This window comes from Protopterus annectens, chromosome 10.part0 (genome assembly GCF_019279795.1).
Source record: "Protopterus annectens isolate FY-2018-M chromosome 10.part0, PAN1.0, whole genome shotgun sequence".
Lineage (NCBI taxonomy): Eukaryota > Metazoa > Chordata > Ceratodontiformes > Protopteridae > Protopterus > Protopterus annectens.
Genome location: NC_056744.1, coordinates 649,677,060 through 649,701,879, shown reverse-complemented (window position 1 = coordinate 649,701,879; position 24,820 = coordinate 649,677,060). Strand labels below are relative to the sequence as shown.

The 24,820-nt window shown below is 36.7% G+C and overlaps 1 protein-coding gene across 1 annotated transcript in view; it reads left to right on the top strand.

The window, feature by feature from the left end:
- Window positions 1-24,820, top strand: part of FAM151A (family with sequence similarity 151 member A) — a 263,196-nt gene that overhangs the window by 38,208 nt on the left and 200,168 nt on the right. Inside the window, exon 2 of the mRNA XM_044085494.1 lies at window positions 1,710-1,850. Within this exon, the coding sequence (XP_043941429.1) occupies window positions 1,710-1,850 (141 nt within the window). The remainder of the gene's footprint in view (window positions 1-1,709; window positions 1,851-24,820) is intronic.

Below are 24,820 nucleotides of genomic sequence, written 5' to 3'. Positions count from 1 at the left end.
GGGCAAATAGCTAGGAGAAAAGAAAGGATAATAAAAGATAAGGAAACACTGGTTAGTGTTTTAGTAGAAGGAATGAAGAGATTTGAAGTGAGGTCTATTACAGGTGCTAGTTGCTTGTCACACGTGCTAATTGCAACTTGCTTGAAAAAGCAAGTCTTTGAACTTCCACTAGCTTGATTTCCCATTTCTATGTATCCCTCCCAACATCCAACCATATAAAACTATGTAGCTGCACCAACACCCTCAGTCTAACCCTAAACATTCCACCCAGTTCTCAACCCGAATTCTCGCTCCCTTACCCTAAAACTCCCCCTCCCTAACCCTAAAGTTCCCTGTGTGCTCTCTAATCCTAAAACTCCATTCTTGCTCCCTAAGCTTAAAATCCTGCTCCATATTCCAAGGTATCAGACTTACCTTGCTTGAACTCAAATAATTGGTTTGGGTAAGGTGCAGCAGTTTCCTGCCCAAACTCATATTCCAGTTCAAGCATGAGTGGCAGCCTACACAAACTGCAAGACTCTTGTATCCCTGGCCTCCAGACGGGAGTGTTCAAGCGCTTTGGACTTGAGAGCTTGTAGTAAAGCCACTGAACTGGAATAATTCGAAAAAAATAAGGGGAAGACTAGTAATTGTGACAAGAGAAAGGAAGGATCCATACAATGTTTATTACATGGAAGGTATCTTTATAGCTCAACTGTGGGGAGTTACTCTGTCAGTTCATCTACATCTATATTTCAATTTATACATTTTTATAACAATGTTTCCATAATACAATTAAATGTATGGGGACTGGCATTCAGGAAGATGGACCACTCCCCTGGGAAAAGTGTAGTGTCTACTTTCCTTGATTTTTTAAAGTGCTTTTCTTAGTTTCTCTTTTATTACTCTAACACTTTGCAGTTTACTTCAATTAGCTTTAGCTTCAAATATTTTAATATGCAAGTACTATAATAATATGACACTGCCTAAATATAGACTGTGAAGTATATTTAATTTGTAAAGAAACCATAACTACAAAAGATTTGAATGTATTTTACAAGTCTATACATATTTCACAGCACAGACTTAGTTACTTTAACTGGGAACTTTCTTTCTCAGGCACTGGAGTTATTCATTTTTCTTAATTCAGGTACTTAAATGTATTACAATATATCAGTCTATTTACTAATGAGGCATAGCATTTAAAATTTGCATATGTTCTAAGATATAATAATCATTTAATATTTAGTGCACTTTGGGGGAGGAAAAACACTCTACAATATTACTTCTATCACAACAAAGTTTCCATGTTACTTGCATGACTGTTTGTTTGTGTTTTCCTGGTTAGGGGTCGTAACAGCAGATCTCTGGTCCGCTAATGATTGGCAGTAGAATTTTATGGTGCCAAGTTGCCAGCCCGATGCCCAACCTTCAGCGAAGGCATGCCCATTCACTCATGTCTTTCGGAGGCCACTCGACCATGGGGAGGACATGCAGACTCCACACAGAAGGCACTCCATCCAAGAATTGAACAGGAGAACCTCTTGCTGTGAGGCAACAACGCTACCACTGTACCACCGCGGCTTTACGTTACTTGCATGACTATTCAGTGTTAAATATAATGAGTCAACTTTAACTTTTAAAGGGCATTAATTAAGAAAAGAAGTAAACTTCTGTCATGTCATATGGAGGTGATAATATCTGACCTTGCATTGTTTATCTTCCTTTAGATCCTGTGATTTCTTTTGAAACTGGAGGGGATATGCTGGAGTACTTGCAAAAGCTGGGACGCATTGATAAGATGGATGGCTTACTAGTCACGTGGTACCATGCTGCCAACAAAAAGGCTGAAATGCAAGCAGCTCTAGACAGTAAGTCACTATTTTCTTGTTTATTGAGTTTAACTGCATATTCTGCATGGGAAAATTTAGAGAATTATCAGAGAAGAGCAAGTCATGGCACAAGACATTATTTGTAGTCTAGTGCATGGTAGCATTTCTTCTGACGTTTATCTGTGTGAGCTAATGGGAGCAATATTATCACATCATTATGATAACGAATACACAGGAGTAAGAGGCATGCATTTAGACTGCAACATGAATGATATTTGCAAGATGTCCCATTAAGCAATTATTTGTAGTAAAACAGAAGCATTAGAGCTACTGGTTTCAAAAGCTTCTCCAGCTAGCAGAATTTACGTGAATAAATATGTTAGTTTGCCAATGTTTTTCAGTACTAGTCAAGACCAGTTTTAGAGTAGATCCTGAGAGAAATGGTCCAAGCAGCCAGTACTTTATGTCACATAGCAAAAGCTGTAAAACATGTCTCCAACATAATTGATTAATAAAACAACAAGAACCAAGGTGTAAATAGCAGTTAAATCATTCATTCTTTTATCTCCTGTACACTATGTTATTTGAGGGTTATGGGCAAACCAGATCCTTCACTGCCAAGCAATGAGAATAAAGGTGGCTTTTCTACTACTGTGCAAGATCAGACTCTATGAGGAACAAACTCAGTAAGTGCTTGAGTGCTGCTGAGAAAAGTTGAACTCCACAGTTGCTGTTTTCCATAGAAAATACTGCCAGTGTGTTTTTTGAGTGTGTATCAGCAGTGATTCCCTTCTTTTGGGAGATCTCTTTCTTTTTCATCCTTGTGCATCCATGGAGTTGGTGTATATATATATGGGAATGCAGGGACAGGTTGATTACTCCTCCAAAAAAAAAAAAACATTTGCCATTAATGTTTTCATTGCATTGATTTATGACAAGGTATTTTTGGAGAGCTGCTTCCTTGAAAAATAGTAATTCAGTGACTCATAGTGTAAGCATATCAGGCAGAGGACAAGCCATGGATAAGATATCAGTCCTTCAAATGACTTACACAAATGCGCACTGCACATACAACTATGGGCAATTTTTGACATCACCCATCTACATACTGACATGCATGTCTGAGGTCTAGGAGGAGTTGTAAGATCATGCAAAAGTTCACTTTACACCAGAATCAAACTCAACAATCAAACATTGTGAGGCAAAAACACTAGCAGTTGCATCACTCTGCCACCAGCATTAAACAAATAATCATCAGTATTAATGCCATAGCAATTACTTGTAATAAACATGACATAAAGAAGCAGAATCAGCAATTTATTTAATTACTGCTCAATGCAATAAAGCAGACATGATGGATAAGTACAGCTTCTGTAGTGTTTGTTGTGGTTGTGGTATTTCTGTGTGTATGTGTGTTTATGTGTTTGTGAGTGTATATGCAAGTGTCTGTGTTGTGTGTTTGAGAAAATCATGATTGCTTATGTGATACCTCACTGTGGGTATAATAACAATCACTGTGGTAGGATGCCGACATTCCTGACATTAGAAAGCAGATTGCTCCACACTAACAAATGATACTTTAATCTTTAGCTACCCAAACAAACCATACATCACTTTGCACTGATTAAGAAGTCATTCAAAAAACAAAGCCTGGGGATTAGATAGAAATATAGCTTGGGACAATGATTTTCATGCAGGACAAAGTGACCTAAGCAGCTGCCTAGAGCCCAGTTCTGGCTGGGGGCCCAGCCACACAGCATTAAAGTAAAAAAAATGAGAGAAGTCTGAATGGTTGGATTACAGTACAGTCATTAAATAAAAAAAGTCCAAATGTACAACTTAATCCAAGAAAGTTCACTCCAGGGGCAGGACTGCACAGGTGGTGATGTTCCCACCTAAATCGACACCCTGAGTGGGTGTGGTCACACCTACATCACTAAAAAAGGTCTGTTATGCTAATATTGCAATAACACCATGAATATATTAGAATAATTTAATTAAAAAACACAACATATTAAATACATTTTGACTAGGATAAAAAAGGTGCAGATTGAAAAAATTCATTTCAACAATGTGGTAAAGTGGACTTTTGTTCTTCTAAAGTTCAAATACCACAGAAATTGTTAAAAAGACATTGCATGGTTAACCTAAAACAAAAACTGTTGCTTTTCTTGTGGAATGAGAAACAAATTGTGTGCAGGGTTATTTTCAGACAAATGTTTATCATTTTTTGTAATAAGCCGGTCATATCTAATTTTCATTATTTATATCTAAGACTTCCATATACCTAACCTTCTTATATCCATCTACTGTAATAGGAAATCAAAATGTGCTCATACCCACAAATAGAACAGTAGGGCAAACTGCTTATACCTGTCTTTATTTAATATTTGAAGGCATAATTTGATCAGATTTTTCCAGAGCAGCCTTCCACAGAAATTGTCACCAGAAAACAATTATTTGAGAGTAAACCTGTCATTTCCTTAGTTTTACTCCATTTGTTCTCATCAGTCATGTTTAATTTCTTTATATAAGAAATTGATTATGTAAAGACTTTTGGAGTGTTTCATTTCTTGACAAAGCAAGTTATAATATTTTATTTATTTATTTAACCCTGAAAACAACCAACAGAAACATATACCAGCACAAAGGACACTGAGTATAGCAAGAGTAGTTGCACTTTGCAGAGCACAAATATATGCAAAAGAACATGCCTTTTTTACTTTTATTTTGTTCGCAATCTTTTTACATTTATCTTCTACTCCTATCAAATTCTTACATGATTAAGCCAAAAAAAAGTCATGTCAGAGTTAAAAAAAATCAAAAGCAACTAATCCAATCTCAGAAAAACAAAGCAAAGTATCCAAAGTGTAAACATTCCTCAAAATGCACACAAATGCAAATACATGGAATCATTACAAAGCACCTCCCCATCTAACCAAGAAAGGAAATGTCCATTTTACAAACCAAGGACACACCTCTCTCCATTAAAACAACAATGGATAATCAACATTTATAGCAATCCAAGCAAAATGACCAGATTTTAACTGTCATCAGAAATTAGGCAAATAAAAAAAAGTTGATACAACTTTTACTGTTCCTTCCCTGCTTCCCATAAGAACCCACTGAGATGGCTTACTTTTGATAGTTTAAAGTATCAACTCAATACAGGCTGCAAAAAAAAAAAAAAAAAACATGCAAATCACTAAATTAAAAAGTCTGAATGTTCTGTGTTATTGCAACTGATTCATTAAATAAAAAACAACTATGAATATCCTGCTTGGCATATGCACTGAGCAACGACAGAGACTTGGTGTATATGCACATGACTTTCCTGCTGCTCAGCCTTTGCACACACAGTTTGGGACAATAACTGAAACTGGAGCATTTGGCAGTAGGATTTGAATACTAAAGTATTAATACAGCTGACTTGATGCACGGAATGTTGCACAGAGTACAGATGCTATTTTTGGGTGATGGGGATTTGGTTATCGAGATACCAGACTTGATGAATGGCTCTGGAGCAAGGCACCTATTTCTACTAATAGAGTATGTGTGTCTGTCTGTGTAAAGTGGTTGATATAGGGGGCATTGTCTAACTGCCAGACATCCATTAACTCCTTTTGTTTGTTTGTTTGGTAAATCACTGAATTATAGTCAATCAGCATTAGTCATTACAGTTCCATAGTTTTTGTGGTTCACAAATTACAGGTTAATACAAAATCTGTTGTGTCCTGCTGACTTTTTAAGAAATTTAGAGTAGTCTGCTGTTATGTGTCCTGTTTTGCAGAACATCTCTGATTTTGTCTCATATTTATGGCCTGTCCTTGAATAAGTTACTTAACCAGACAGTGCTTTGGGACAACTGGAAATTTAGGCTAGGCTCCTCAGTGGTCCCTGGGCTGCAAGCCTAGTAACTACCTACCTATGCCATGAACCAGTAGTTATGGTGTAAAGGAAAGAAACTTGTGGTTGTAAACAGGAACACCGTCGTATACCTTATATTCTTTGGATGTGATCTTTGGTGTTCTTGTTCTGTTGAATGTTGACAGTCTAATTATTTAGCTGTGTATAAATGGACAACATAAAAATTATGAGTTTAATGCTGATATTTTAACTATGAATATATGTTTAATTTAGCTTGATTTTTGCAGGCAAATAGGTGTGAAATGCACTATGCTTGGTTTATAAGTTTGTCTAGGACTTGATAAGATGAGTAAGGCTATGAGCTGTTAAAGAACTGCTTTCTGTATTACATGGTTTGAGTTCCTTAGCCTTTGTTCATTTTCTGTGTGACTTTGCCAAGTTATGTCACTAGACAGAACTCCTAGGCTGCTCCTGAAAAGGGACAACACTTGTGTCCAGTGGGCTGTCCCAGGCTGTTAACAAATGAATTACACATTTATTTTTTGAATTATACACCCTTCACAATGACTCTAATTAGTACTTCACTATATGATACTTGAATATGAATCTCAGCAAATCTCTTGTAGGGTAATGCATTGCCAGATGTATTTTCACTAAATGTGACTTTCAAGGAAAGAAAAGTTTACTCTTTTTCATGCCAAGTCTGTTTTCAATATGAGAGTGTGTGTGTGAATTAAGTTGGAATACATTAGCTACTGTGTGTTTGTGTGAATCAAATTAAAAATATGTGACTTTGGTGATCTGAGAAGGAAGTAGTCAACAATGTAGCTATAATTACTGGGCTTGGGGAATGTCTTTGGATAAAAATGACTGACCATGCTGAGCTTGTAAAGTTAAAAATCATTAGGCTATCTTTGCAGGAGTAGTATATATTTGTATAAAGTAAACTGGAATACTTTACTGTGGCCATTTTTATCACAGTCAGATATGTGATGTGTACATACTTGACAATGGCAGCAGTTTGAATGGCCTTTTATGGTTGAAATGTTCTGAATGGGTACTTTTTATATTATTGATTCATGCATTTTGTTTCACTGTGTAAAGGACAAAATAGTCAAAACTACAAATTTAAAATGCATTCTAACAGACACAGCTGTATTAAACCATAAATACAATTTAAAACAACTAGGAAGGTGAATAAAATAGCACATTAATTTATGCATGGTCTAAAAGAACACATGTATTTATGCATGGTCCTAAATATGTGTGTAGGGAACCCACGGTTTGAAACCAGCCTAGGGCTCAGTTGCACTTACTCCACCAGTGGCCAGAAGCAACTTCAATGAAGATGAGTTTCAATGCATTTTCAATGAATGTGAGTTTTAAGAGAGAAGTTTACTGTTACTCATGCTAAGTCTGCTTTTAATGTGGGACTGTTTTGTTTAGCAAATAGCTATCAATGTTTGTGCTATAAAATTTGAAATGAAGGTTTAAAATTAAATCCAAGTCTCTTTAATCATTGTAGAAATAAAGAGGAAAATATTATGCACAGTAACAGCTTGGAATAGTGTTTATGTAACTGCAGATAGACAGCCAAATAATGGGATAATGGAATGGCCGGGAACCCTCATCAAAATCCCTGCCAAGGCCTCCATTTAACCATAATCCATCTCTGCCCCTGTGACCTCATGAGGGAAACTTTGTCCTCCCCCCCCCCAAAATGCTCACAGGCACACATTGTACTTTATTATTCTCTCCCTGGAGTCACTGTAGTTCAGAGGAACTCATATCATTTTAAACATTAGAAATGTCAGCATAAACTCGTTGAATTTCAGGGCAAAAATATTGTTACAACACAGAGGAAGCAAAAAAAGCACAATTAAACAGATAATAAAGGAGGAGTTGAAACTCAAACACAAAAAGGGAACCCTCAAGGCACTTCTTAAATTACTGTCTCCCCCTGTCTACTACTTTACAAAGCTTATTGTCACAAGCACTTTGCAATTGCTGTCAACATTCTTTTGTTTCATATCCTCAATCTACTTTTACTGCACAGAAGTTTGATTGTAGCAGCCACAAAGGAAACAACAGTCACTTTTCCCTTGTCAAAGGTGGGTAAACTGTGTTAAAACATAGTTAAACATGTATAGCTGAAACTAACTGGAGCCTGCAGTAGGTGCTACAGAATGAGAACTAATTTGAATGCATATTGTTAATTTTGAAACTCTGCTGCAGCTACATGGTATATGGAAAGTTGTGTTGAAGTGATTTTTTATTCATTAAGACCGTACATATCTGGCAAAGGCTTTATTTGTTTGTCAATCTGTCTGTCTGAAAACTGGAATGTATAGCAAAGTAAGCTATGATAAAAAGTAGATCTGTCATTTACAGAAATAGTGTGTTAAAAGATTTTCTGACATTCACTTCTGTTGTAGAAAGTTTTATCTCCTCTTTGTTCTGAACCAGTGGTAATAGCTGCGAGTGGGGGTGAGAGAGGCGGTCCAACCCAGGTAGCACTTTTTAATAAATGAGAAGCTGGTGCTCCAGTTGCAGTTTGCAGGTTTTTTTTTTTTTTTTTTGACCTGGTGTGGAAAGGTGAAAGTCAGGTGGTGCCATGGTGGCTTTCCGTTTGGCTGATTTGCACACCATGACACACGCATGCAGCAGCCTACCCTTTGACTGTTGAGCAGGAGTTTTTGAGCAGACACCACACAGTCGCAGTCACACACCTAGTTTGTGGATATGGGAAAAATAGCGGGAAACCCAGGAAGAAGAATATACAAAAAGTGAGGTACTTTAAGTGATTTATTTTAATAAGCAGCATTTTAGTAAAAGATTCATTATGTTTGGAGTAGAGAATGAGAGAAAACAATGTAACTAAGCTTAAGGGGAGATACAAATAAAGCAGAATAAAGAACAAATGTTGTAAGAGTAATATGAGCAGAGAGAGACTCCCATTAGAATCTAAAGAGTCTGTATGGGATTTCAGTACAAATAATAGCCATGATGAATCAGATGAACAGGGAAGGCAGTAAGAAGCAATTAATGGACAACAAAAGCCTTTGTGTGTGTGCGCGCATGTGTGTGTGTGTGTGTGTGTGTGTGTGTGTGTGTGTGTGTGTATATATATATATATATATATATATATATATATATATATATATATATAGAAGCATTAGGGGAGAAATTAATTAAAAGTTGTAGAAAATGTTGGATTATATAACATATTTTCTACAAGCTGCTAACACAAGACTGGTTAGTCTAGCAACTTTCTAATCTTAGAAGAGCAATACTTTTGTTGCTATTTTGGACCTTTGTCCCCTTATTTTAGGCTTTGTCCAGATTTGTTGTGCTAAGAGGTTGAGCAGTATGCAGCAGATAAGTTTGCAACCCCTATAACTTTTGTGCTTCATTAGAAGTCATAAACAGGAAGCATTTGTGCATAGTACCAACTTCACAACAGGTATACATCTCCTTTAAATGTTATTACAGACCATTACTTATCTACAGCTTTCTACTCTCCATATAGCAGTACCTTGTCATGCTGGAAAGGCTTGCTTGTTCTAGTGATCTTAGGATGATATTTGGAGTGTTGTACTCCTGGCCAAATCACTTAGACCATACAGGTCTGAGACTAAATTGCAGACTAAGTGCACATTTGTGTACTTTTATGTCCTCAGAAGTGAGTCATATGAAATATATTGACCAGATAATGATGGTCAGAAAGGCAGAAAAAGTTTTCAGTGAAATAGGGATCTTATCTATCATGCAACACTATTTGGTACAGACTGTATATAAGACTGACTCAGGATGACAGATGCTGGGGTACTACATGGAACATGTTTCTGAAGTTCTGTATTTCTACAAATATATTTATATGTGCATGGCGTTTTTTTTTTAGTTTTTTTTTAACTTTTGTGTATTGGGTACAGCTGTAGCACCAGGTATGTTCATTAGAGAGAATACATACATATGCTTTAGTGCATTATAACTTTATTGCAGTTGTATATTTTGTGTGAAATATTAATGCTTTTTACACATTTTCCTTTTAGAATTGTTCTTATTCATTTTAATAATAATTATTCATTTTAATAATAATTTTCCTTTTTTGATTTCCTTTTAGGTCTTTATTTCTAAACTTCTGTTATATGTTTTAGTACCTTTTTACTTGTGTAAGTTAGTTATTTTCTGTTTTGGTCTAGATTTCTTGCATGGTTTGCAATCATTCTGGAAGCCATTGTGTGCAACTTTATATAGAGATTAGTTGAGAATTGTTTAAATATTTTAATGAGTATTTACTATTTCAATGCATTGTATTATATTTACTTTTAGTGTACAAAATGTGCTTTTTGATATGCATGTGGTTTATTTTTTTTGTGGGGTGGGGCTGCAGGGAATAATGTTCAAATATGGTAGATGTATTACTGTATTAATTTGCATTTTTTAATATTTGTGCTTATTGTAACTTTTAAGTACTTCGAGGTTTAGGAAAGGTTTTGCTTGGTATTGTCTTGTAGCTTTAGATTTACAAAGTAAGAACAAGATCTTAACTCTTTATGAGAACTAGGTCAGGCTGTTAGTGATATAGAGGTTATGTGGGCATTTTTTTCCTATAGACATAGGTGCACTGCCCTGGTGGGCACCCATATCACATCGTCAATGGCTTTGCTAACAGAAAAACAAGAAAAATATAATTGTAGATTGTTGTAATTAATGTTTGTGTCTTTCGGCTTTTCCCGGTTAGGGGTCGCCACAGCGGAACTCCGGTCCGCTAATGATTGGCAGTAGATTTTTATGTACTGGCTTGCTGGGCCTAACACACAATCTTCAATGAAGGAACTCCCATTCACGCATATCGCTACACAGAAGACGCTCTAACTGAGAATCGAACGGGCAACGTCTAACTGTGAGGCGACAACGCTACCGCAGCACAACCACTGCAGATAGATTGTGTTGTAATTAATAATTATTCAAAATTATATTTAAAAAAGTCTTTCTTATTTGTTTTTCTAGATGTCATTTTCACTTTTTGTATAACTATGATGTGTATTATGTTTTATTTTGTGAGAGGGGGCAGCAAACCCAAAGTCAGCCCTGGGCAACACAAACTCTAGCTACGCTACTGTTCTGAACTCTAAGTCTGACTAACAATTTTTTTCAGCAGCGGGGCAGCATGTAGCTCATTGTAAAGAAGTGCTTTTTGAAAATCATGTAATATTAATGACTTGAAAACATATAGCCATTTTAATAAGCCAAGATAAATAAAAAAATAAAGGATACCATTCATTTTATTTTTTGAAGAGGCAACTGTATTTTACTGATAAAAATTGCCTGCAGGGGTTGCTGTGATGGGTGTAGTGACTCATATATTGTGGCATCTTAGACTACTTATTAAATTAAATACAAACTATAAAAGCTGGCACTTATCAGGGCTACCATATTTTAGAAAATTCCATCTCTATATTTTATTAATTTATATTATATTTTAAAATTAGAGAATGCCATTAAAATAGCATTTTTCAGCCATATTGTGGTAATTTTGCACAGTATTAGTGGAAGGAAAGGCACAAAGTTTCAGCTTTGATATGTATGCATCCTGTTTGCCGTATTTTCAGAGATGTAGAGCTAGGTGTGATGTCAATGTGTGACAGGTTGCACGACTGCTCATCTTGTACTGCACTGCATGAGAGTCATGGACTTCCCCGCTGCCTTATATAGGGGATAAAAGTACTTTGCCCCTAGATTCATAGGTTCATAAGCAAGTACTAGGCAAGCAGTCTGAAGATCCTTAAAAGCCTAGGCAATAATCTATATTAAAAGTACCATCCAGCCTCAAGAACAACAGTGCTAGAAAATCATGGGGAGATTTTGGGACAGCCCATTCAATTATCTATGTTTACTTTGAAGGTGACATGGGTGCTGCTCTGCTTGACATGTACAGGAAGTTTGTTCCAGAGGTGGGAAACTCATTGGGATATGCATCTATTATGCCAACATGTCTTATTTATTTGTTTATGAAGATTTTATTATTTATTTGTTTATTTATTTGCTTTTGTTTACTGGAAAAGTCCGACTGGGCAAAGCCCATTTTTAGCGGAGACCCTGGGACAAAATCTCCAGAGAAGTTTAATAAATAGGTTCATATGTAAGTACTAGGCTAGCTGCCCTTGTGGGCCATTTTAAGCCTAACCAATTTCCCTAAAAGGTAAGAATAAAACTTTGTGTCTGAAATGTAAATACCTTAACCATTATGCCAACCCCAATATTAACAGTCAATATCAATAATTACATTTTTAACATTCAAACAGAATAAATCAAATAAACATCGTGGTATTACAAACATAATAGACTACATATGAAACAAGGTCATTAAAATGCAGCTTAGGAAAAATATACAAAGTAATTTAAATAAAATTTAGAGATAAAAGGAAAGAAGATATTATTCAGAGGATTGCAGCAAAAATAAACATTAAGAAGGCATAAACCAGCAAGGTATAAATTTAGTGTAGAAGAGGAAGAGATAGGAAGTGATAAGTAGGGGAGGGGAAAGAAGGGGAGAATGAAAGTTATATTAGAGAAGTAAGAAATGTTGAGAGTTAATATAATGAGGAGAAGATGGAGAGATATGAGTGATAATAGTAGAAGTGTGAGGCAGAAAGAAAAGGACAGAAGGTAAGAGAGTGGATACCAAGAAAGGGGAAGTAAATTTGTTACATATTGATATAGGAGAGTAAATGTAATGAAAGGAAGAAGGTGGGATATGTGATTCAGTAGAAGTGTGAGAAAGTATGAGAGTGAGAAACTAAACTGAAGTGCTAGAGAGGGTGTGAGTCAATGAGGACTGAGGAGTGAGACAGTGACAGATTGATGATAACCAGCAATAGTAAACATGAAGTAGGAGTGGATAACCAGTCCTGGAGAAGGTATTCAATGGCATATTCAGATGTGCATGAGGTGAGATCTAAGTGATGCTTTAAACTGAGATATGGTATTGATGTTAAACAGCATTATGGGGAAGAGAGTCCAAAGTCTCAATACAGATGGAGAGTGCTTCACCATGAGTTATTTCTTGAGATAGTGGTAATTAGGAATTTGTCAGCGAACCTAAGTGAACAGCAGGGAAAGTATTATGTCATTACTGATGCTGGTAAGGGGCACTTACCTGAGGTGTGTACTGTTTTGTTGGCTTGCTTTAATTGGTTCAGTTTTAGGATGTTTTGGGGTTTAAGCTAGTTCAGTTGTTTTAACGCATTGCAGTGATGAGTTCTAGATGGCAAGTTAGCAGCAAGTTTGACAATTTTATAATAGGTCTGCTCTGTTTAGATATTTTGTTAGCATGCAGTTTGCTGAATACAGATAATGCAGACAGGAGGGATGGCAGGAGAACTGAGATTGAAAAGTTAATAGATTTAGTTCCTTGAACCTGGTATTGGAGGAACCATCTAGTCTGCAAAGGATATAAGATCAAATAGGGTTGGATATTTCATGGTATGAATAACTTGATAAAGATCCCCATGGTGGAATTTATAAGAAAGTGAGCACAGAGAGAGGGCTACCTCTGCCCTGATAACTGATTTTTAAGGCCACTGATCTTTTTAATTAGGAAACTCTGAGGTCTCTCAAGTTGAGTTGTATATTTAGACAAATACATACCAAAAGAGGTATTGTATTCAATAATATCTCTCACAAGATATGAGTAAAGGTTAGGCCCTATTCAGATCTAGAAGAGGTGCCTTTAAAAATTAGAGCCAGATATAAGCCTTTCCCAACTACTGCAGTGACACAATGGTCAAAAGATAAATAATAATCTACAAGAGTGTCTAGATCTCTTACAGCAGAATCTGATTGGAGAGGCATGTCACCTATATGGTATGGAAAAATTGTTTTGTTTACCAAAATTAACTATACTACATTTTTTCACATTTAATTTCAGACTGCTGTCCTTGTACCAACTGTTAACATGGTCTAACCATGTTGGAGAAATTGTGAGTCAGTGGAAGAACAAATGATAATTTCCAATTTGCAGTCATCTACACACTTAGACAACCATTGGTCAGGAGTGTTGGACTTAAGATCTGAGACATAAATGCTAAATAGAAAAGGACCAGATACTGAGCCCTGTGTTATATCACTGGAAACTTTTTTTTTTTTTTTTTTTTTTTTGCTTTTGGAAGTGGCTCCTGCAACTCTAACCAAATGAGTTCTTTCAGATAACCAATTAGCTCTCCACTGAACAATATAAGGATTTATATTCAAATTTACAAATTTGCAATTTGATAATAATGCCTGTAGAGGGAATAGTGCTGAAGGCATTGGCTAGATCCAAATATGTTGTTTGCACTGTATAACTACTATCTACTTTTCTGTGTCTTTTTCAAAGAAATTAATAAAGTTAAAAAGGCTGCTTTCCTCAGACAAAGCAGAATTCCTGAGCATTCTGGATTAATGGGTTTTCAATGTCCAGATTAACAAGGTGTGAGAAGATACATTCAGTAACTTTGCATATGAGGTTAGCAAGACTAATGGGTCTATAATTACCAGGCATAGCAATGGCTCTCTTCCAGGCTTCAGGAATGTAAGCAGTGGAGAGGCTTAGATTAAAGAAGTTTAGCATGGGCTCAGATAGGCCACTTTGACTCTGATAATCAGGCATTCTGGTATGTTATCTGGGTCCTCTGTTGAGGTATTATCTTTTGAGAGTGCTGAGATAACTTGTTCTGTAGTTATTAAAGGAGGTGGCTTTGAGTGTGAGGGGGGTATGTGGAACAGCTCTAAGTGTAGATGGAGTAATCACTGCACTAAATTTTTCAGCTAGGATATTAGCTATTCCTTTGGGTCAGAGTGGGGAGGCAGTATTATTGTAGACTAGCTCTGAACATATGGTTCACAATCAAAATTCTGAGTAAAGGTTCTATGACCACGGGATGTCAAATTTTGATTGGCTGAACCCATGTTGCCAAATCATCATTTGTGCGAGTGTTGGTTTAGCAAATGCATTGTGCATTCTCACATATGTGGATGGCCTTATAAAAAGAGATTGTGGTACAGTGCGGATCAGGAAGTATGCCCTTTTCCCCACTGTAGTGCAATCTCAGAGTTGGAATATTTAATCTGCGGGGGGGTGCAGGGGGTTTTGTCCCCCCACTAAATAGTTTCATCACGTGGTATGCAGTGTTTGACTGCAGTCTACGGCTGTCAAGAAAGGTCAAATTCGCTTAAGGAGGTATGTTTGCAAAATTCTGACCTTCTTGACATTCCGTTTCGATCATCTGCTTCGATTTTTTAGGTAGGATTTTATTTTGAACATTGACATTATGATAGTAAACCAATATATTTATATGCTTTACTATCATTACCTTGAAGTGCACTTCATTGGTCATGCACGTCACCAAACCATATTTTTGAAAGTGAGAATGTTTTTACACCCCCATTTTGAACCATGTTAATACTGATGGTTTGAAATTTGCTGTTATAAAAATGTGACCGTTGGAGTTCATGTGCCTTTCTGTGTTTGGGGATGTAGGTTCACTAAGTCTACGTTCGATCATTAGCCCCTTTGAAACAATACTCCGATGTATCACCAGTCATGAGTCGATGAAGTTCACTTCAAGGTAATGATAGTAAATCTATCTATATATATATATATATATATATATATATATATATATATATATAGTTCCCTCTTACTTCCTCATCCTATGGCTCTCCTACCAAATTCTGAACATTGTTGGGAATTACTTCCTAAATTCCTGGCATAGTTAAAGAAAGATTTGTAGTTAGTTTTGGGTTTAGATTAGAGGATATTTTAATTTCATATTCTCCTTTGGGCTTCCAAATGGTTCCCTTCTCTTTACTAGTTTAAGTGTGCTGTTAAGAAAAGTAGAATAAGACATCTTATAAGCATTCAGTAATGTCTTTCTCTTGTTATATAATTTATTTATATGGGTATTACAAGAAAACTGTTTGTTTTTAAATATTTGGTAAAGATAGGAATGCCTTATCAATACACCTATTTAAATTCTCTGTCTAAAAAACGTGCTCTGCTCATTTGAAATCAATGTGCATAATGCTATAGACATTTTTCTGTACTTTTACAGTTTTTTTAGGTTCCCCTTGCATGCTATATGACACAAAGAGCTTTTTTACAATTTCCTCATAGAAATTATCTGAAAATCTATAAAAAATAAAATAATATTTGACAAATAGAGTAAGGAGTGACTTTTAAAGTAATTGTAAATTGTACATTATATGAATGCATTATATTTCATCTGTGATATTTTGGAGCTTTATATATGGAAATGGATACATCATGATGCTAGTGAGTTCTAAATTTGATGTTTCATTATCACAAAAAATATATATGCAAGGTACTGCTCTTAAAATCACTTTTTAGGATAATCTGTAATCTATGTCTTTCACACCCAGGACATTCAAATGCTACCATTTCCAGACTCTTTCATACATTTCACCAAAATGCCAGGAAGATACTGCTTCTGACCCATTAACTATAATTAAACCATCGATTCTTTGATTACTTACTTAATCTAGTTCAGGATTACTGTGCAGTGTTCCTGTATTGAAACACAGGGGTTGCAAAACAGAGAAACTAATCTTGGATAGGACGCCAGTCTATAACTGGATGCATAGGCACACATTCACACATGACATGCAGATCTATGGGTAGTTTGGAGGATCAATATTTCATCTATGACATGTCTTTGAGATGCTGAGGAATACTGGTGTACCCCCTGAAAATCCAAATGTACACAGAGGGGATATGTGGACTCTGCAAAGATGGCACATCCAAGCACTGAATTAGAAAACCAAGTGCTGTAAGACAACAGTTCTAACCTCCGCACCACTGTGCTGTCCCAATGCAGTGCACTAATAATGCATGTGTCTTGGATGTGATCTGCAAGGGGAAAAACACAAAGAAAGCACACCTGGTGCACACTTATGCCACTTCTGTGCTACTCCACTTGATACCTGTGGAGTGAAAGGTGTTGCAGTTTTCTAATATCATGTTACTCATCTTGGGAATACCAGATCTACATAAAAAAAAAACATCATAGGATAGCATTACTTTCATCCTAATATGAGTAGCTCTACCCTAATTTCACAGTACCTTACAGTAATGCTTTATTAATGTACTGATTAACTTGTTTAGTAAAATTATTACATACGCTGGCATTACTAGGTTGCAGAACTACATTAGGATACCTTATTTATGGCACCACAGGACCAACTGTGCTCAGATTTCATGACAGTAAATATAATCCTATGCATTTACAGTATTGTCTTTATACATGTTCTGCAGTGTATCGTGTGAATATAATGGGCTATTTGGCCAGGTATGTAAGTCAATGCTTCGCTTAAATATACCATAAATCAGTTTTCTAATAAAATACATTACACATGACACACAGCAGCTGCATGACTTGCAGTGTCTCTTAGAAATCTGTTACTGCTTTGCACATAGTTGATTAGTTGATGCATGGGAGGAGGGGTGTCGTACTACTGCAAGAAAGCACTCATCCTCAGTACTCATATGTCATCCACTGTTGCATTTGTGATAAAACTCTTGGAAGCTGCCACACCACAGCACAGGCATTACAGGTGCCATTTGGGATATTTCAAATTCTCCATGAAAGTGCATTTTAGGTATGAGCCAAGAAATGTGCAGTGGGGTAAACAATGCATTGTTCTGGGCACATGGACTGTTTTCCAGCCTCTCCATACCATTATATAGTACTCAGTACTCAGTACTCAGGCTGCAGTTTAGTGGCATTGTGTTCATTTTTTTGCCCCCCCCCCACCATCATTTACCTTCCAAATGACCATCTGCTGCTTTCTGCTCCTACTGTTCCTAGCGTCAGTGTCCTTGGTAATCATCCCCAAGGCTGGAACTGCCTCAGCCACAGGCGGGTTGGGAAGTGGATAGGGAAGCATGGAAAAGTGCTTCTACTTGTACTGTTTACTCTGTTGTCTGTGCAGGGGATTTTATGTAATGCCCTAACTGGATAGAGGTACTGATGTCAGTCTACAAACTTTTAAGTGTAACCTATATCCCTGTAGTGTTCCTAAATTACATAGTGCTGTCCCAGTTAACTCTATATCTCAGTGTATATCAGCAGATAGGCAACATTTCATAACTGAAACTACATTATATTATGGAAAATATTGATGGAGGCAAAGACTAGAAGCATTACAGAATGACTGTGGTCTATCTGAAACAAACAAACCATCCTTAGATGAGCCTATATTAGTTCGCTAAAATGTCTTTCCAGTGAACACGTACTCATCAACCCCTATTCACTGAAAATCACTTCTACGATTTGCTGAATATTCCAAGGGCAAAGATGTAGTTGGCCAATGACACAACTTTACCATTTTTTTCACTGTAGTGCGATCTTGGAGTTGGTATATATAGTTAGGGGGGATGGGTTTGATTTAGCTAGATGTGCATCCATTGCGCTACAGAGCAAGTATTTCTTTGCCCTAGGATTATTCAGCAAATTGCAGAAGTGATTTTTACTAAACATGGGTCAGCGAATAAATGTTCGCTGAAAAGACATTTCAGCAAACTAATATAGACCCCCAGAGATATATATATATATATATATGCTTTAATACTTTAATTCATCTTCAAAACATATTTTTGCATCACAACTAGACAAAATACGGATGCTGCTTACTTTGAAAATATATGGCTTCTGTTTTCAGTTATAAGCCCTATATCTCAGACTGTTGACTTCTTTTCCACTTTGTTTTCTTCTGACATTGCATATTGCTCTCCCTTCCTTAAGTCACTCCCACAGGTTTCCTACTGTAGCCATTTGCTGTACATCTGCTGTCTGTTTCCTGTCTCATTACTATATCAGGGAAGATCAGAATCCATATTGTGACCTTATCATTGCTGACAAGTAGTTCACATACTTGTTCTCCTTCATACTTATCTAAAGCAAAGATATTGGGGTCCTCCCCTTCTGTTCATGCCTTGCTTTCACCATTTGCCTGACTTTTCTTCCCATAGAGGTAGGCATAGCCCAGGTTATCCCTAGAAAACTATGGTTTCCCATTGACTGTAATGCTGCTACTCTTAGTATATCATTTAATCCTATTACTCAGCCTGTATTCCACAGTTAACCCCTTGGGTCTCCTGCCCACCTTCTATCTATTAGGGCTAGCATATCAGTGTTCTCTTTTTTATTTCATTGTCATTCACTTAATCAGTTTACATATAAACAATCACATCTCCACTTCCCTTGCTCTGTACCATTTTCACACACCCTAGAACCTGCTGGCATCATATTCCATCCTCCATACAGTCTACACGTATTTTCTTTTCCCTGCACCACTGATAAGTAGCATATTGATTCTGTTTCCAAGTCTCCCAGCACTTTGCAGTATCAAGCTCCACTCATGCTTTACTACCCATTTCCTTTATTGCTTGGTTTTCTTTGTCTTTGTTTGAAGTCCTTATGTACCTACTCCCACTTATGCATGAATGCTTCTTGCCCCCCCCCCATGTTATTTTAAAGTAAGTCTTGTTCTTTATTCTATTCTAGTCCAGCTTTCTGAATTTGCTGACATCCTTCACTTTGGTTCAGTATGTCACATGACACATAGGGTCTATTCCGATCAGGAACGTTGTTGCTCTACTCTCCGCACCATACCATCAGCCACTCACTGAACAGCACAATTGTTTCATTTCTTGCAATACTCCTTCACGGCACACACATTTCCAATAAGGTCACCCATCTAGTCACTTTTCTACAGCAATTCTCAAGCTTCAGTTTTCTCAAGTATGTTTTTTTTTCTGGTGTGCCATTAGCTGGATCATCAGCCTTTATACAAACAGTCAAGCGGGGATTCCCTTTCACTTCCTGAATACTTTTCATAACAGTTGCTCTGTCTTGCAAAATGAGTGCTGTGAAAGTTTTCTTCCATGGTAACTCAATTAAAGTTGATTACTTCCCCAGCTGACCTCCTGTTAGACTAGAATCTTCTATTAGTAGTACACCTCCTTCTTCAACGCTGCTTTCCTCTATCTCCCTCAAACCTTTGCTTCATTTGTTTCCACGCATATTTTTGTCACTATATATCAGTTCTCCATTTTAGCTTGCTGGTTCACTGCTCCTGCACTCCCATAAGTGGTAGTCTTCCTGCTTTCCTCGGACCCCTTGTGAAAATTTCTCTTTGGCTTGCTGTTAAAATTATATGTTTAATATCCCATCTTTACCTGCACGCCCATTCATTCTTTTCTTACTTCCAGGTACATCACAACCCTTTCCTTTTTCCTGTTTCAGTTTCTGTCTTTCTGTGTTTCTGCTGTTCTGTTCTATGTGCTTTTATTATCTATATAAAATGTTTACCTCTGAAATGGTCTGAGCTTGGTTTTAGCCCTCCATAACTTTTGTGAACTCCATTCTGGCTGCATCATTAATCTTGTACCAAGTATTTCCAATAGCTTCCTAATTTCATCTGCTAGTGTCACTCTCATCCTTCTAGAAACTTGTCAAACTAACCAAAGCATGTGATGGCCCCATACCTTGTACACTTCCTGTGATCTCTTGCTCTTCCTCCTTTGTCTGGTTTCTAATGGACTGCTCCTGCCTTAGCAATCACAGTTACTATGTAAACATTATATGTAGCAACTCATGGTAAAATCCTCACTCCCTATGTTTGTTCAAAGCACTTCTCTAATCTGGCAAGCAACCAGCAGGACAGGCAATCTTTGCTATACTTGAGAAAAACAAACACCTTACTCTGAACATCTTGTGCTGTGGGTAAGTTTATGGATTGCCTTTTTGATAGTCATAGCTATACCCTTAGTAATCCCCTCTGAGATAAATTTTGGGGTGTCACTACTGTCTGTCCCCTGCTTCAGTATCCAGATCACGAGGTCAGTCAACCAGCTTATGTGGAGAAAGCCTTTAAGTATTCCAGCAAAGTCTCAGTTGAACATGAGCTTTGTATTTCTGCTCTCCTTGCCTCCAAGCCTAGGAAGGCTGGGTCACTAGAGCTAAAGAAAAAACATGGGTCTCCTGAACCAAGTGGAAGTACAGAGGTACACAGGCACCTTTACATTAAATAAATGAAAGTAAGAAACATGATTAGGGTCTGTGAAACAGCAGTTTTAAATCCAGGAAGGTCACTCAAGGTTTTGAATTCAAAAAGTCCCCCTATTTTCATGTTAAATGAAATGGCATTCCAAACTGAATTGCAAAGTTGGTTTCTGTCTTCCCTTGGCTGCTTTTTTTCTGTTTCCACTTTAGTTTAGCTATACATTAGAAAACAAGTAGATTCCTGCCTATTTTAAGCAAGAAATATTTATTTTACAGTTGCATAATAGAATATGAAAAACATAAAGACAGCTTACATCTTGTGACTAGAAAAACTGTAAAGTATGTTGTTCTTAAATTTCGTTTTCCCTGCTTTGATTAAGTAGTGTTTTTGTGATTAATAAGATGGTTATCAGGGAGAAGCGATACTTGAAAATTAGAGAGTGTGCATGCTCGTGTGTGTGTGTACTTGGGGCTTTTTTCCCCCCAAGTTCAATAAAAATAATTTCATTTGGTTAGCAATAACTTTCCCTACAACCTGAATAGTAATAGATAACACATCTGCCTACATATCCAATTGTGTAAAGAGTTTTTCAGCTCATGTCATCCACATTAATAAGAATCAGTAGATAACCTAAAGACGCAAGATCAGTGATAAGAAATAAAGGAAAAACTTCTAGAAACAGTCCATAACAGGCTCATAGTAATAATAGCAGCACTGATATAGCCCATCATTTGATGGTAATGTTAACGGGGGTAAATGGTATGAAGTTAAGTTTAGGATATTCATCAAAGTGTTAAGGGCATGAATTTAAGTTTAGCTTTGGTCATAGAAGTAAGTATATTTGTATGGGTCAAAGAGATAATAGTGTGTAATCTATAGCACATCTAATGTTTTGTGGTAGGGCATTCAAGCAAGCAGGTGACATTTGTAAGAAAGCCTTTTCACTTATCAAGTAACAATGTATCATTTTAATTCTACAGCAAGTATGGGAAGGTTCATATGTTAAGCTTGTTAAATAATGGATAACAGCCCTTTGCATTTAGTAGCTTCAATGTTTATAACTTTAACAGGAAGTATAATCTTTCAGTAATGGGAAACCAGCATAAAAAGGGAGAATTAGCTAAATAAACAATAATTATTTGGAGGGTATATGATGACTGATTTTGATCTTATTAAAATAATCTAATTTCAAAATCAATACATTTTTTTCTAAGATACTGGCTTATTGTTAGCTGGCCTTAGTTTGCCCTTTGTGGGAACTTTACAAATTGCTAAATGTTATGAGGCTGTTTAGGACTTTTTATCACTTTACATAAATGGGGTGAACTATATTCAACAATTAAATTGCCTATCCAAGACAGTTACTAGCACATCTCTAGAAAGATACAAGGATCCTGACTATTGGCAAACTCATTTGGATACTACATTGACAACATTTTAGCACATAATGCTAAGCAACAAAACATTTTTCATCTACAAATACCAATATGCCTGAAAATATAATCTATGTTAATTTTACTGAAAAATGTAGTAACTAAGTAAACAAGATTGATAATATCCAAATAAATTGAAAAGAACAACATATTTGGAAGTAAATGCACTTTCACTGTTAGGAAAACAAAATGGGATATTTTAAGGTCTAATTTGATGAAAATGAAAAGCAAGTCAGTTCAAGTAAGATGCAGAAATGTATATAGTTCCTTCGAACCTGCTGACTGCAGAGCTGTTCACCAAAGTGGAACACTCTGAATCCTACCTCACTGAAGCTGTATCCCTGAAAATACTGTTATAATGAAAAGGCAGTGTCACAGAATGAAAATACAGACATATATTTTTCTGCCAGAGACAACACCCCCACCCCAAACCCTCATTGCTTCAACTCTGAAGAAAGTTAAATCTCTTGAGCAATTCACAAGTCTCAAATGAGAACTGTAGTGTTGACTGGCACAGCTTCTTTACCTCTTCTGTGTACAAAACTCTTTGTTAAACTGGGAGTTGCTAACTTCATTTAAAAGGATTGTGCAACTGTTACACCTGCTGCTTTTTAAATATATATATAATGGAAGACTGAGAGGCATGGTTCATATTACATGGGACAATACATAAACAAATACAGGGAAAAGGTCACTACCTAATTTAAGCATAATTGTTAGGGCTTTAGAAATGATTACTGCATTTCTGATCGGTATCTGGTGTACATTGTACATAAATACAATCAACTCAGCATGAACAAGAGCCAAACAACAGCTAAGATATGAATAGCAAGGCTGTGTACAGAAACTGATCTATATCACAGCTATTATACAGGTGCACTAAAAAAGAAGAGTTTTCTGGGCTGCTATGGATTGCCCAACCAACCTTACAACACAAGCGTACAAATAAAACTTTGATCAGTTTTACATGTTACCATCCATTTAAATCTGCTGCTGCTACTCTAATATAAAGGCAACCATGGGGCAATGGTACAGTATAAACACACATGCACACATGCACACACACACACACACACACACACACACACACACACACACACACACACACACACACACACACACACACACACACACACACACCCACATGTGTACATATGCATACACACAAAGAGCACAAAAACCTGTTTTACTACATAAAACATATTTTACACACACACACACACACACACACACATATCTGTATCTCACTGTGTGTGTGTGTGTGTGTGTATATATATATATATATATATATATATGTGTGTGTGTGTGTGTGTGTGTGGGTGGGTGGGTTCAGTGATCATAGGTTCATAGTTGTGTAATAACCTAACAATCATTGGGGCCTTTTTAAGCCAAGCCATGCCTAATGGTTAAGGTGTTTGCCTTACAAACACAAGGTGCAGTGTTTGAGTCTCACAAGGGATAACTGGCTAGGCTTAAAAAAATGGCTCGCAAGGGCAGTTAGCCTAGTACTAATCTATGAACCTATGAACCTAAATCTCTGACAAGTTCTGATACCCTTGGTAGTGTAAGCAGGGACTTAGGAGATGAAACATTTCCAAGAAGAGGCCTGGGAGATGAACAATTTACAGGCTGCCTGTGTCCATTAGACACATAGATGCCAAACCAGGGATGAATTTCCTGTTCCTCATCCAACTGTCCAAATTATGCTTGAATGGGGTTATGGAGTAACTGTGTTTCACATGGATGGGGAACCTGTTCCAGAGAAGGGGCAGTCTCTGGGATACATACCTGTCTCTCCAGCAGGTCCTGCTTACATCATGGGCAAGGTTTATGTCTTTAGAAAAGGTCATTCTGGTTTGTTTGGGGAAATGCAGGAGGTCCATCAGAGTGGGGTCCAATGAAGCATCTGTTTTATTATACATGTATTACTTTGAATGTTTAGTTAGGAATATGGTCTTACAGACATGGTGGTTCATCGCAGGATGCCAGCATTTATTTTTCAGGATTGTTACACAGTGGGAGTGGAATTTTTGCCCTTTTTCCACTGTTTTGCGAGTTGTACATAGTAACAAGGGTTGTGGGGGTGGTACAGGGGGCTTGCCCCCCCACATAAAACATTGTTTTTTTTTACTGATTGTGTTTTGATTATTTGGGGTTGATGATTCAGTGAGTTGTCATTTGAATGAAAAATTGGGCCAAATTCCAAAAGACTTGCTGTTAGTGTAATTGACCGCTTACACTGAGAACAGGCTGAGAGCAGGTCTTTTGGAATCTGACCCTCAGAGTTACCATCTTTATAGGTAGACCTTACACCAAAGTAAATCACTTACAATGAGAGCAAGTCTTATATATATATATATATATATATATAAATACATACATATATATATATATATATATATATATATATATATATATATACACACACACACACACACACACACACACACACACACATTCGGACATACATATGTGTGCGTATATCACACACACACACACACACACACACACACACACACACACACATTCGGACATACATATGTGTGCGTATATCACACACACACACACACACACACACATACACACATATATATATATATATATATATATATATATATACAGAGAGAGAGAGAGAAATAG